This window comes from Ammospiza nelsoni, chromosome 20 (genome assembly GCF_027579445.1).
Source record: "Ammospiza nelsoni isolate bAmmNel1 chromosome 20, bAmmNel1.pri, whole genome shotgun sequence".
Lineage (NCBI taxonomy): Eukaryota > Metazoa > Chordata > Aves > Passeriformes > Passerellidae > Ammospiza > Ammospiza nelsoni.
This window is the reverse complement of record NC_080652.1, coordinates 10,727,783-10,739,893: the sequence shown is the minus strand read 5'-3', so window position 1 is coordinate 10,739,893 and position 12,111 is coordinate 10,727,783. Positions and strand designations below refer to the sequence as shown.

Genomic DNA, 12,111 nt, shown 5'->3' with positions numbered 1-12,111 from the left:
GGAGCAGAGCTGTCTGAGGAACAGAGAGGTGCCCAGCTCTGTAGGGAACGTGGTGGGGGAAGGGGGTTCCTGTACTGTCCCCTGCACTGTGGGGTGCCTACAGTCCCTTCCCTTGGGCACCCCACAGTGGCCTGCGCTTGGCACAGGGGCTTTGTTCTGTGCCTGGGCAGCAGAGCTCAGTTCCCTGCCCAGCTCTGCTGTGCAGTCAGTCGGGCTCAGGATGATCTGGGTCTCTGGAGCCCTGGTTTCTCTCCTCAGGAGCTGTCACTGTGACTCCATAACTTCCTTTTCTCTTCCTGTTCCCCAGCCTCGTAAAGCCCATGCGACACTATACAGTCTTCCTCTCTGAGGACTCCTCTGATGATGAATTTCAGCAGGAAGAGGATCCTGTCTCTGGCTTCTCTGAAAACTTTTTCTTCTCTGCTCCTTTTGAATGGTCTATCCTTCACTCTTTTGCTGTGGCCAGTTTCCAACAGTGGGGTTTGCACTGGGATTTGGAAATGCTCCTGGGGTCTCTGTACCATGCTTGATGAATGACCAACATTTCTCCTGCTTGTCTGTCTTGATGTTGAGCAGCATGAAGAAGCATCCTCCTGCATGAAACACTGCAGCACCACACAGCTTATGGGCTTCCATTGACTCGAGCTCTGTGGGATGTCACCCTTCCATTTGTCCTTTGTTCCAATACGCTGCTTGTCCTGTCCAAACCTTTCACCATTCATTCTTGTGTGGTGTTACTGTGCTTTTGGGTTGTCCTGTGAGCCTTGTTCCAGTGCAGTTACCAGCCTTTTCCTGTGTCACCTGTTTGATCCCAGCCTGTCTGGCCTGTCAGGTATCACATCCCTGCAGGTGTCCTCTGATGGCATTGAGCACAATCTGACAATTATACAAGAAGCAGGAAGTTTGTTTGGTCAGTTTGTATCCAGCTTTTGGATTTGTAACTTGTACCTTCCCAAGGCTCTGTAACTCTGTCTTGAAAGACTGTGTAGAGCAGCTGTGTCAGAACTGCTCACTGATGCTGTGGCTGGAGGGTTCTGCCCCTGCCCACAGTGCCTGTGGCAGGGGAAGGAGCTCAGCCTGCCCAGGGTGCCCGTGTGAGGTGAGGGGAGCCCTGCCAGCCGTGGGTTCAGCTGCACTAAATTCCTATTGCTGCCTATTTGAATATCCCAATCCCAGCAGGCAGCTCTGAGCTGAGCCTTCACTGAATGTCAGCAGAGGATTTGTTATTTCCTAACCTCGCCTGCTTGAGGATTTCTAGGGGATGAAAGGTAGATAAATTGCATGGAGTTGCACTCATTCCTGTAACAGTGCAGCCACTGATTTGAGCACTGGAAGAGGGGCCAGGCTGCTGTGAGCTGCTGCTTCAGAAATGCACATGGTGCCACAGGCAGGCAGCTCCGGGCTGGGAGATGGACGGTGCCAGTCCCAGCTGAGCAGCTGAAGCCTGGCAGGGTAAGACCAGGCTGGAGAAGGAGGCTGCCAGTGGGACAGAGAGGTCTGCAGCTGCTAAAATCCATTGTGTGCTGCAGACACAGGTTCAGAGGCTGACAGGGAAGGAATCTGACTGCAGGCAGGTGGGATGGGGGGATCAGTAGGAAAGGGCCAGGAAATGTTTCCACACTCCTGTTTGGAGTGGAGGAGACCAGTTTTGTTTTCAGATATCCCTTGGGGGCTTGCAGGGTGATGTGAGATTGCCCTGAGGCCATGTGCTGTTACTGTCTGCCCTGTACCTGCAGTGTCCCTGTCCTGCTGGGGCTCAGTGCGTGCTCTGTGTGTGCTGGGGAGGGAAGCAGGCTGGGCTCTCTGAATTTGCATGATATAGATGTATTATGATAAAATATGGAAAAGGGAGAAGGGTTCTTCCATAGGATGTATTTTTGCAGGTCTCACAAATATTTTCTTTTAATTGAAAGCTTGTTTAAATGCCACAGTACAACTGGCTGCCAGTCAAGTGCCAATCCCCACAGTCATGTGTGGCACTTGTTGTCATTAATTGGATGCACATTGTGCTGCTGTTCTCTGTACACACACCAAAATGCAAATGTGCTGGTTCCATTTTTTGCTGAGGTATGTGCAAGAGAAGCATCCTGCTAACTCAGCCTTGGCTGGTAATGTAAAGGAGGTGTCTCCATAATGGATTGTGGTGTTTCTTGATAAGATGACACCAATGAAATCATCGGAACCTGCACAGTGCTCCCAATTATTGCAGGAAAACACTGAGTTATGTTGTGTGCTGAGTTAGCTTGAAACCCAAGGATGTCAGAGCCTGCAAACACAGGGTGCAGAGGCCGTGCCCAGCCCGAGGGAGCCCAGACAGTCAGCATGGGGAGCTGGTGTCCCACTGTCCCTGGTCTGAGAACTCCCCCCTCAGCCTGGCTGTGCCTGCATGACCACAGCTTCCCTCTGAGCACCTCCCACTCGGCTCTTGCCCTTCTGAGCACCCTTGGGTGCCGGGTCCCCTTCTGCATGGCCCCTGCCCACCGCCTGCTCTGCATGGGGAGCTCTCTGAGCTATATTTGCCACTGGGGAGCTCTTTGTAACTCATCCAGCTCCTTAGGAAATTGCGTCCAGAACAAAGAATGAGCAATGTGGTGATTTGCGATGTGATTTTTGGTTGTGTGGCAGGCCTCAGCCGTACCGGGCACTGAAGGAGTCGGACAGTGCCGATGGGGAGGACGTGGGCAGCCCGGAGAGAGCCAGGGAGCCGCTGCCTCCGAGCCCTCTGCTCTCCAGCAAGGCCTCAGAAGTCAACCTCCTGGAAGACATCTTCCCCAGCTTGGAAGTAGAAGGCCAGCCTCAGCCCCTGAGCCAGGCCAAGAGCCTGGAGGACCTGCGGGCACCCAAGGAGGAGGCAGAGCAGCGCTGCTCCTTTGAATACCAGGTCGGGGGGCTTCCTGTGCCCTGGGGGTGGCACAGAGCTCATTCTGAGCATCTTTTTCGTATTATTGGGTAGATCCTAATAATATTCATCATTGTCATCATCATCATCATCTGTTTTCCAGGGATTTGCTTATGTGTTTCAGAATTAATTTATGAATTAAAAATGGCTTAAATGGGACTCAGTGATAAGTGTTTCCTCTGAAGCCTTTGCTTCTAAAGGAGGGGATATTTGCCCTCTTCCTCAGAATCTGTTTGTCCCATGGCCGTCACACAGAGTTATCTTTGAAGTTGATGATTGACAGTGAGAATGAATAGCTGGTAATTTTCAGGTCCCCTGCAAACTTTTTTTCTTTTAATCTGGCTATTTTGGTCTAAGCATCATTTAAACAATCTCCCTCTGAAGAAACGGGATGTTTGTGACGGAACATTGCTCAGAAAGTGTTAAACTAAAGCAGACTCCAAGATCTTCATCTGACATTAAAGAAGCAAATGTCATTTCTACTTTATAATAATATTGATTTTAGTGTTACATTCAGATATTTCATTTGTCAACTTATTCCATGCAGCAATTAAGGCTTCTCAGCTTCTGTGCCTTGGACACAGGTTGTGTGCTCCTTACTGGGCTGTGACAGATGCACACCATGTGCCAGCTGAACAACCCCGTGGCAGCAGAGCTGGAATTGGAGCTGCAGAGTCCTGGCTGGTTCCTGGCCACACGCTGTTGTCCCTCTGCACTGATCAGCCTGGGGACTGATCCTCTTCCCTCACAGCAGCCTGAACTCACTTCCTGCTCTGTCTTGTGAGGACATCAGTTAGAGTTAATGCTTGTTCTTCTCTCTTGCAGAGAATGGATCTTGGTGTGTCTGAGAGGAACAGGATTGTGCCAAGCATGAAGCTGTCCCACCCTTACAACAAGCTGTGGAGTATGGGCCATGATGATATGGCCATTCCCACCAAATATTCCCAAAGCTCCCCAGAAAGACCCTTGGCTGCCCTGGGTAACATGCCCCCCATCTCCAGGAGACCCCAGAGCAGAGACAGTGGTCTGGCTCCTGCAGAAAAGGATGAATCCAATCCTGCCATTCAAGGGAACATCACCATTCCTAGGCCCCAGGGAAGAAAGACTCCAGAACTGGGGATCGTGCCACCACCACCAGCACCCAGGGCTTCCAAGCACCAGGCTCCAGCCGGGTCAGCGGAAATCCTCACCCCTCAGGGGCGCGGCCACTTGGTTTCAGATCTTATCCCCGAGCCCTTTGGGGCTGTGTCCTTAAAGCCCGAAGTGCAGCAGTCTGTGGGTTGCTCCTCCCGCCCATCACAGCTGCTGTGCGGCGCTGCCGGCAGCGCTGGGATGCTGCAGCCCGAGCGGGTGAAGGCAGAGGGCGCCGGCAACGAGAGCGAGCTCCTGCTGAGCCTGCTGGACCCGCTGAGAACCACGGCCTGGCCGGCCAGGGCCCCGCAGGGCTCGGCCCCCGCGCCCGCCTTCGGGGCCCTGCCCAGTGACTTTGTGCCTCCTGCAGCTGCAGCGTTTGCCCAGCCCCTGGGCTATCCTGCCCCAGCTCCACCGCCTTTTCTGCAGCCCTCCCCCAATCCGTTCACCCAGACGCTGCCAGGAGCCCTCCCGGTGTCACTGGTCAGAGCCCCCAGGGGCTCCTTTACCCCCTCCCTAGGTCATGCCTACAGCTCCAGCTTCATAACCCCCACTGCCGCCTTCTACCCAGCACAGAGACCTCAGCCCCCCATGGCCACGCTCTCCATGCCAAACCTGTTCAGCCAGGCTCCAGCTGTGCCAGCAGCTGGCTCCTTGCTCCTGCAGAGCCACAGCCCTTCTCCCACCAGCTCCCTCCAGCCAGCGTGTCTGGGTGCTCCCCCCAAACCCCGAACGTTACAGGTGGGCCAGCCCAGCACCAAGGTAGATCCCAAACAAGCCCTGGCTCTTCTGGCCAGTGAACCCCCTCTGGTCCCTGCCAGGCCAGCCAAGGGCTTGGAGTCAGTGTTACTGTCCTCAAAATCTGAGGAGACAAAAGATCCATTTGAAGATCTGTTAAAAAAGACCAAGCAGGACGTGTCACCCACACCAGGTAAGGTGGAGCAGCTGAGAAAGCGATGGGAAACCTTTGAGTGACACACCCCATGGCCTTGGTGTCCTTTTGGAAGTGACAGAGGGATTTTTTGGTTTTTTTGAGCCAGCATAAAACCAAGCATTTCTTTTAAGGAAGGCTGAGCCAGGACTGCCGCAGGACCATCGCTGAGCTGCAACTCAACACGAGAGCTTTTTGCCCACAGGTCAGAGTCCCCCAGTCCCGGTCCCTGGCACTGCTCTCACTCCCCGCCACTGAACCCTGGGATCCCTGCACTGACCAAAGCCTGAGGGGAGGTGGGTTGGGTTGGGGTGGGTTGGGATTTCCACACACAGCTTTTCAGGCAGCACTACTGATGCACAAGTTACTCCCTCCCTGTATTTTTGGTCCTTGGCACACCCGGAGCTTGACACAGCCCACTCTGCTGGGGTTCACTCCTGCCTCTGGGAACGGACGTCAGTTTTTCTGGCATTACACAGAAATACAACATTTTGTTCCCACATGCAAAGTGCAGCAAACCAGCCCACAAGTCACTGAACTGCTCCCTTGGTTTCTGTTTGTGCTCGTTGAACCCCAGCCGCTCCTGGAGCTGTGCTGTCACATGGACTTTGGTGGCACTTTTGACTCCCCCCCCCCAAACACCAACAGCCAGGGCAGAGTTGTCACAGGCCTGGAAACCACAGCACAGAGCAGCTGTTCAGGGATTGGTCCTGCATCTCTGTTGGGAAACTGGAAACACCAGCAATTGTTTTCATTTTTTTGACTTTGTTTTTGTTAAATACATCAGAAAATAGAGGCCATAAAGAGTATCCTAGTTCTTATATATGTGTATCTTAATATTATCTATCAATATTATAAATTGCAGTATATGAATGGAATGTAACAATATCTTACATCTTACTTATTACAAAGAAGAGCAAAAGTGTGGGGCATGGAGGTTCCCAGCTCCTGAGTGCAGGGGAAGGCCGGTGTGCTGGGGCTGAGGGCAGGGCGTGTCCTGCAGGGGGATCTGGGCTCTGTGGGGCCTCGGGCTGGCCCCGCGAGGCACCGAGCAAAGGGGAGGCTCAGCTGGGTGTTCTGAGCCCCCTCTGGCTTCTCCAGACATTTCACACAGCCCTCAGCATCCCCGGGAAAGCTGCTGTCTCTGATCATTTCTGTTTCACTTCAGTGGTGCTTTTTTGGTTTGTTTTGTGTCTGGGCACACTCTGGTGTAAAACCTGTCACTCTTGCAGAGGGAATCACATCACCATTGAGCCTTTGATAAAGGAAATCATCTTGGACACATGGGGAAATTCTTGTAAAGCTTTATCTGATTTCCAATGTATCTATTTTATTCATGTTATCTTGGAAGTTTTCTTACTCTGGGGAATGGGAATGGCTGTCTCTGTGTTCAAGTCTGGGCAGTACAAAAGAAAAATAATATCTGAAATGCTGCCGGTTTTGGGAAGACCACAGTATTCCAGGAATATTCTGTTTCTGTACAGTGCTGTTCCTCTGGCAAGCCATTCACTTGGATTTGTATTTTCTTTTTGTGTTGAAAGACAGATGAGTTTAGTATTGAATAGTAAAATATTTAAAGTCTAAGATACCAGTTCCATTTTATTTGGATCAAGGATAGAGTTCAGAATAAGGATATGTAATTCAGTCTGGCATTTCAGAGCTCCTTTGCAATGAGCTGGATGATAAAACTGTCTGGCTTAGGGTGGGTGTGAAAGGGCACTGGACAATCCTGCCTGTACAAGCAGGGCTCCACAGGCCCTGTTTAAACTCAGTAATGTCACACAGTGACCACACATTGAGGAGCCCAGCACAGATGCCTTAAACCTCTCAGGAAATTCTGTCCCACTGCAGTTCATTTCCATCTCTGGTTACTTTGCTCATATTATGGATCATTTGGTAAGTCAGTTTTGGGGCACTGAAGAGTATTAACACCCATTTATTCACCCTTCACTTTATTTAGCACCTCTGAGATACAGGAGGACAAGGGGTTTGTGACTTCCCTCATTTCTGAAGCAGGGTTTGCAAGCGGAGACCTTTTTAGGGGTTTCTTGTAACATAGGAATTGAACTATCCCTAGGACAGCATTTAGGGATTTTTTTGTCTTATTTAAACTCAGGAATGCCTAACACGATTCATTCCTGATAGTGCCAGGTATAAACAGTGCCAGTTCTGGTTCAGCCCTAGAAGGAATTTGGAAGCTTTTATTAATCCAGTATAAAAAGTGTTCCTGGTCTTACTCATCAGTGACTTTATACTTGACTTTCCATGTTCCTGTACTTGCCCTGTGTTTGGTATCGCTTTGCTTACTTACAGCTGCTTCCTGCCATAAGAAATGAGTTTATTTTAAAAACAAACAGACAAGACAAGCCTCTTCAAAGTTTGTGGTGCATCTGCTGCTGCACAAGAGGTGAAACCATTTCTGTATTTTGTTCACTCTGGGTGGAGGCTTCAGAGTCCCTTTTCCCCCCATTCCCATCTCTTTATTGCCCATAAAGTCAGGGATTAATGGTGAAATGCAGCTCAGTGAGGTGAGCAGAGAGCAGAGCTTTCCCAGCTCCCTCCCTTAGTGTTCAGCAGCTCTGTCCTGCTGCTGGGCAAAGCTCTGCACCCTGGCCTGTGCTCACAGCTCTGGGCTGGGACAAATCATCACAAAATGAATCCTTTAACCATGAAGAGCCATCAAAGTTTGCAGCTGTGCAGGGGGTGTGGCACAGACCATGATCAGCCATCCAGACAGAAAGGTGTTCTTTGGGGAAAAACAGTCACAAGTCAACAACCAGGTCTGGTTTTAACCAAATTTTACTGTAAATTTCTTTTGAAGGACATTCTAATTATTTACAAATTATAAAATTTACAATTAAAAAAGAAATCAAGATCATAATCATTAACTACAGCAAGTCCAGTTTTGTGAAAAAATATATTCAAAAATGAAATATCAAAAGAAAGTTAAGTTCATTATTGGAAAAAAACAAAACCACCTTCCATAAATTATTTTGCAGAAATGCTCAAGACACTGACAGGGTATTTGAACACCTCGGCTAACACTGGCTTTGGGTGCTCGGGCTGCAGCCCTGAGGAGCTGCTGGGCACAGCCGGACCTGCCGGGGCTCCAGGGCTTGGTTTGTTCCTGCAGGGGTGGCAGGAGCTGCTGGGGCAGCTCTGGGGCTGGGGCTCTGCTCCATCCTGCTGCTGCCTCGTGTCTGTGCAGACACCACAGGGGGAGTGCAGCAAAAAAGCAGAAGCAGCACCTGCCCCGGGGTGCTGGGGCAGAGGTGGCAGAGAGCCCCTGAGCCCCCCTGAGGTTACTGCAGGCCTTTGCCTGGCAGCACAGGGGCCCCAGGGCTGTGCCCACCCCTGCTCCCTTCCCTCAGCCCAGGGAGCAATTCCCCACTGTCCTGGCACAGCTCTGCTGCCCTGGAGCCTCCTGTGCACAGGAAAACCTGCCCCCAAAGCCCCAGTGCCACAAGAGGACCGGGCAGTGCCACTGGCTCTGTTCCCAAAGCGTGCTGGGCCTCCCAAAAGAGCAGCTGGAGAATGCCCAGAGCAAAGCATGACAGAACAGTGCCAGCAGAGTCACTGCTGATGAACACAGGAAAGCAGCCACAGCTCCCACTTGCAGCCAGGGCATCCCTGGCACTGCCAGACACAGCTGGGATCTCACCTTTGCCTCTTCTCCACTGCTAGAGGGAACGTGATCTTACTGACAAAATATTGTCTGTCTCCCACTCCTGTTTTTTTCTGTTTTCTAAAACTTTCATTTTTCTGTCAGCAGCCGCCTGTTGCAGAGACCTGTTCTTACACAGACACACCTGTTCTTAAACTAACACATGTGAGCAGTAGTTCCAGACCCCTCTCTTTGCTTGGAATTACAGAAATATTTACAGCTACAGTAGAAAAAAAATCCCAAAGCAGGCCAGAATAAACAGCATTTTCTTGTGGCAATGAGCTAAGGCAGGCAGGTTCCCACCCTGATTTTTAATAGTATTTTGGACATTAAAAAGCAGACACTGTTCTAAAATACTCCTTATTGATAGCTGTTGTGATTGTCCTGAAACACTAATGACTTTAGGCCTTACCTGGCCTGCTGTGCTGCATTTCCTTCTACAGTCTCTGCCACATTATGCTAAAGAAGAAACAGCACATTCAACAGCTACAACAGTAACACAGGAGAAGCAAAGCCACAAAATCAAACCCCTGTTAGTGCAGTGGGAAGCAGAAGCTGTGTCACTTACACCAACCCTTGTTTGGGTTAAAAGATTGGCTAACTAAATTCCACTCTCCTGTACCAGCAAGCCCAAACCTGTCAGTCCAGAGAGGTCACCTCTAGAACTCTTTCTTTCTCCCCTCCTCACCCCAGCAGGTACCACCTGATGCTCTCACAAGGGTCAGTTCCATGGTTCAAGCTGCTTGGGAGTGGTGGAACTGGCTCACACATGAAAACGTCCTCCTTTCACAAAAGTTAAACTGTAACTGGCACCGCAGGATCAGAAAGGCACTTCAGATATTCCTGTGGTTTGGTCTGGTCTCAGGGAAAGCTCCAGCAGCCATGTCCAGCTCAGCCCAGTGGGACTTACTGCCATGCCAGCCCTGGCCCACCTGGAATGGCAGCAGCAGCTCTAGGAAGGAATTCCCAGCACTCAGCTGGCTTAGCCTTGCAGAGGAGTCACAGGTATGTGTCTTTTTGAAAAAACCTTATTATTCACATTATTTCTGAATGCAGTGGTTTCACTCCCATTCACTGGACCTGCCTCAGGGAGGTTTTCCTGCTGCCTGCAGGAGCAGGGGCCCAGCAGGCTCCGGCTGTGCCACAGCCCTACCTTCTGTCTGGTTCTGTGTCCCCGCTGTGCCACAGCCTCTGCTCCCTCCTGGCCCTCAGCAGCGGGGTTTCTGCTCCCCAGTGCTGCCGCTTTCACGGCCAGAGCAGTTTGCTAGGAATGCTCTGTGGGCTGATTGCAGGCAGCAGCCCGAGGGGCAGTGCCAGCGGGCAGTGCCCGAGGCTGTGCAGAGCTGTGTCCCCCCCACCCCAGCGTGACCCCAGCTCAGATCAGCCGCTCGGTCGGGGGCATCTTGATCACGTTCCACATTTCCACTCGGGCCCCGTCCTTCTCCTGCCGGCTCGGGCTGTAGGTTCCCTGAGTCGCTCTCCTCCTCTTCATGGCAATCGCCGTGGCTGCAGCCAGTGCGAGGAGCAGGGCAGCCCCCGCAGCCCCGACTGCTCCCACCACCGAGGAGTGGCTGAGGTGCGCCCACACTCGCTGCTGTGGTAGAACAGGCAGTTACTCAGAGCTTCCACCAGGACGCAGCTGCACTTCACACCCGTCAGCCCCCAGCGCTCCCTCAGCTGCGCTGTGCTGTCCCTGTCCCGCGGAGCCCAGGGAATGCACAGGAGGCTGCGACCTTTCTGCTCCCCTGTCCCCTCCAGCACACCCAAAGTCCAGCATGTGGCAGCTCCAGCACTGGCCCAAACCCCCGGAGTCCTGCCTGTCCCTTCCCTGCACGGTACCCATGGGAATGTCTAACAGCACCAGGGCATTCAGTACTGATTGATACAAGGATTTTGATCATTCCTGACAATTCCCTGCAACACAGGGCTGTCACAGGGAGGTCACAGCTGCTGTTGCTGTTGAAGACTCTGAAAACCTCACACACCTGAGCTGAGACAGTCTGAATGTTTTTCAGCTGTTGACAAACCAGAGCAGAATACACAAGCCAGCCTCGACCTTCCCAACTCCTGAGTGGGACTCAGGGAGCTGAACCTGCACAGGTGCCTCGGTCACCCTGCCTTGGAAAGCAGATTGAATGTGCCTCTCCTGCCTGGGAGAGGACAGGAGCCAGAGCCACTTCAGCTCCTGCTGAGATGAGCGACGGCAGCCCGGGGCAGGGCACGGGGGGACAGAGGCTCCCTTGGAGCCGCTGAGTGCAGCAGCGCCAGCCCAGCCGGCCGCGATGTCCGTTCTTGGTGAGCGGCCTTAGGGGAACGGGGAGGGGCTGCATCTGCTGCTGCCAGGGCTGGAAGAGCTCCAGGTGCAGGCAGAGCTTGCAGGTGCAGGTCCTGGGCACGGCAGGGCCTAGATTAGGCGCTCTTCGGGTGGCACCTTTAGGACACTGTCCATCTCCAGCCGAGCTCCTGCCACCTCCTGCTGGCTCGGGCTGTACGTCCCCTCGGACTGGCGCCTCTTCCTTGCCGTGAGAACCATGAATATGAGAGCAATACTGAGGAGCAGCACAGAGCCACAGGCTACAGGGACAGCTACTTCAATTAGTGGGGAGGGGAAGAGAGCACCTGGAGTCCCTTTCTGTAAAAGAAATTAATGGAGAAACAATGAAACCCCAGTGGTTACAATAACTCCAGTAACTGACCAAAATGGTCAGATTAGAGAGAAAAAGGTTTTTAGAAAAGCAGAAAACAGCACTTTTTCACAGCAAGACAGCCCCTTAAGATGTAAATGCCAGTTCACTCAGCGTCTACAGTGGGAGTCTTCAAAGGTGCCTTCTTATCCATATCAGACTAAAATACACAGGTGGCACTGGCAAAGTTGTCACCAGTGTTGCAAAACAAAACCAAAAAAACACACAACAGAAAAACAAAAAAACAACCAACCAACCAAAAAACCCAAAAACCTTTAAAATAAATGCAGACTAATGTGAATTTTCAGTAACCCAAAAAAACTTCCCCAAGCAGGGGAATGATACTTAAAAAAAGTTCAATGATGCCTTAATGCCTGTAATGGCAAAGCAGAGAATTGATTAAGCTGTTAAACTGTGAAACAGAATTGCAGAACTTGCAGCAAGAAGGGGAAGATGTTGAAGAGGTCAGGACATGGATGTGAGATGAAGATGATAAAAAGCCCAAGTACTGAGGAGAGAATTCTGGTGGAATCAAGGATGACATGGAGGACACCAACATAACTAAAACAACTGTGGAATTTTTGTCATGAAACAAAGTTTTAAAATTACAGTAAGTTTAAAAATAAGATATTTCTTATTGCTATCAATGGTATCGGCCACCTTACAGCTAAAACCAAAATAATTCAAGCTGGATCATTTACAGTTTTTTGATGCCATTCAGTCTGTGCTCATGTCACAGAGCAAAGAAGGAACATTCCCAGGGGATCTAGACGCCCTTCTGCCCTTTCCAAATGCCTGGAGT

General features: G+C 51.3%; 2 protein-coding genes across 7 annotated transcripts in view; one reads left to right on the top strand and one right to left on the bottom strand.

The window, feature by feature from the left end:
• DENND1A (DENN domain containing 1A) overlaps positions 1 to 6,545 on the top strand; it is a 146,916-nt gene extending 140,371 nt beyond the window's left edge. For 3 of the 5 annotated variants that reach the window (XM_059486570.1, XM_059486569.1, XM_059486568.1), the window contains 2 exons: positions 2,626 to 2,881; positions 3,725 to 6,545. In XM_059486570.1, coding sequence (XP_059342553.1) covers positions 2,626 to 2,881; positions 3,725 to 5,005 — 1,537 coding nt within the window. In that variant the 3' untranslated portion in view covers positions 5,006 to 6,545. Of the gene's footprint in view, positions 1 to 307; positions 437 to 2,625; positions 2,882 to 3,724 lie in introns of all 5 variants that reach the window. The other 2 variants (XM_059486567.1, XM_059486566.1) reach the window with 1 other exon arrangement.
• Positions 6,546 to 7,748: 1,203 nt separating this feature from the next.
• The window catches only part of CRB2 (crumbs cell polarity complex component 2), a 33,024-nt gene continuing 28,661 nt past the window's right edge, over positions 7,749 to 12,111 (bottom strand). The window contains exon 13 of one of the 2 annotated variants that reach the window (XM_059486627.1): positions 7,749 to 10,219. In XM_059486627.1, coding sequence (XP_059342610.1) covers positions 10,001 to 10,219 — 219 coding nt within the window. In that variant the 3' untranslated portion in view covers positions 7,749 to 10,000. Of the gene's footprint in view, positions 11,258 to 12,111 lie in introns of both variants that reach the window. The other variant, XM_059486625.1, reaches the window with a different exon arrangement.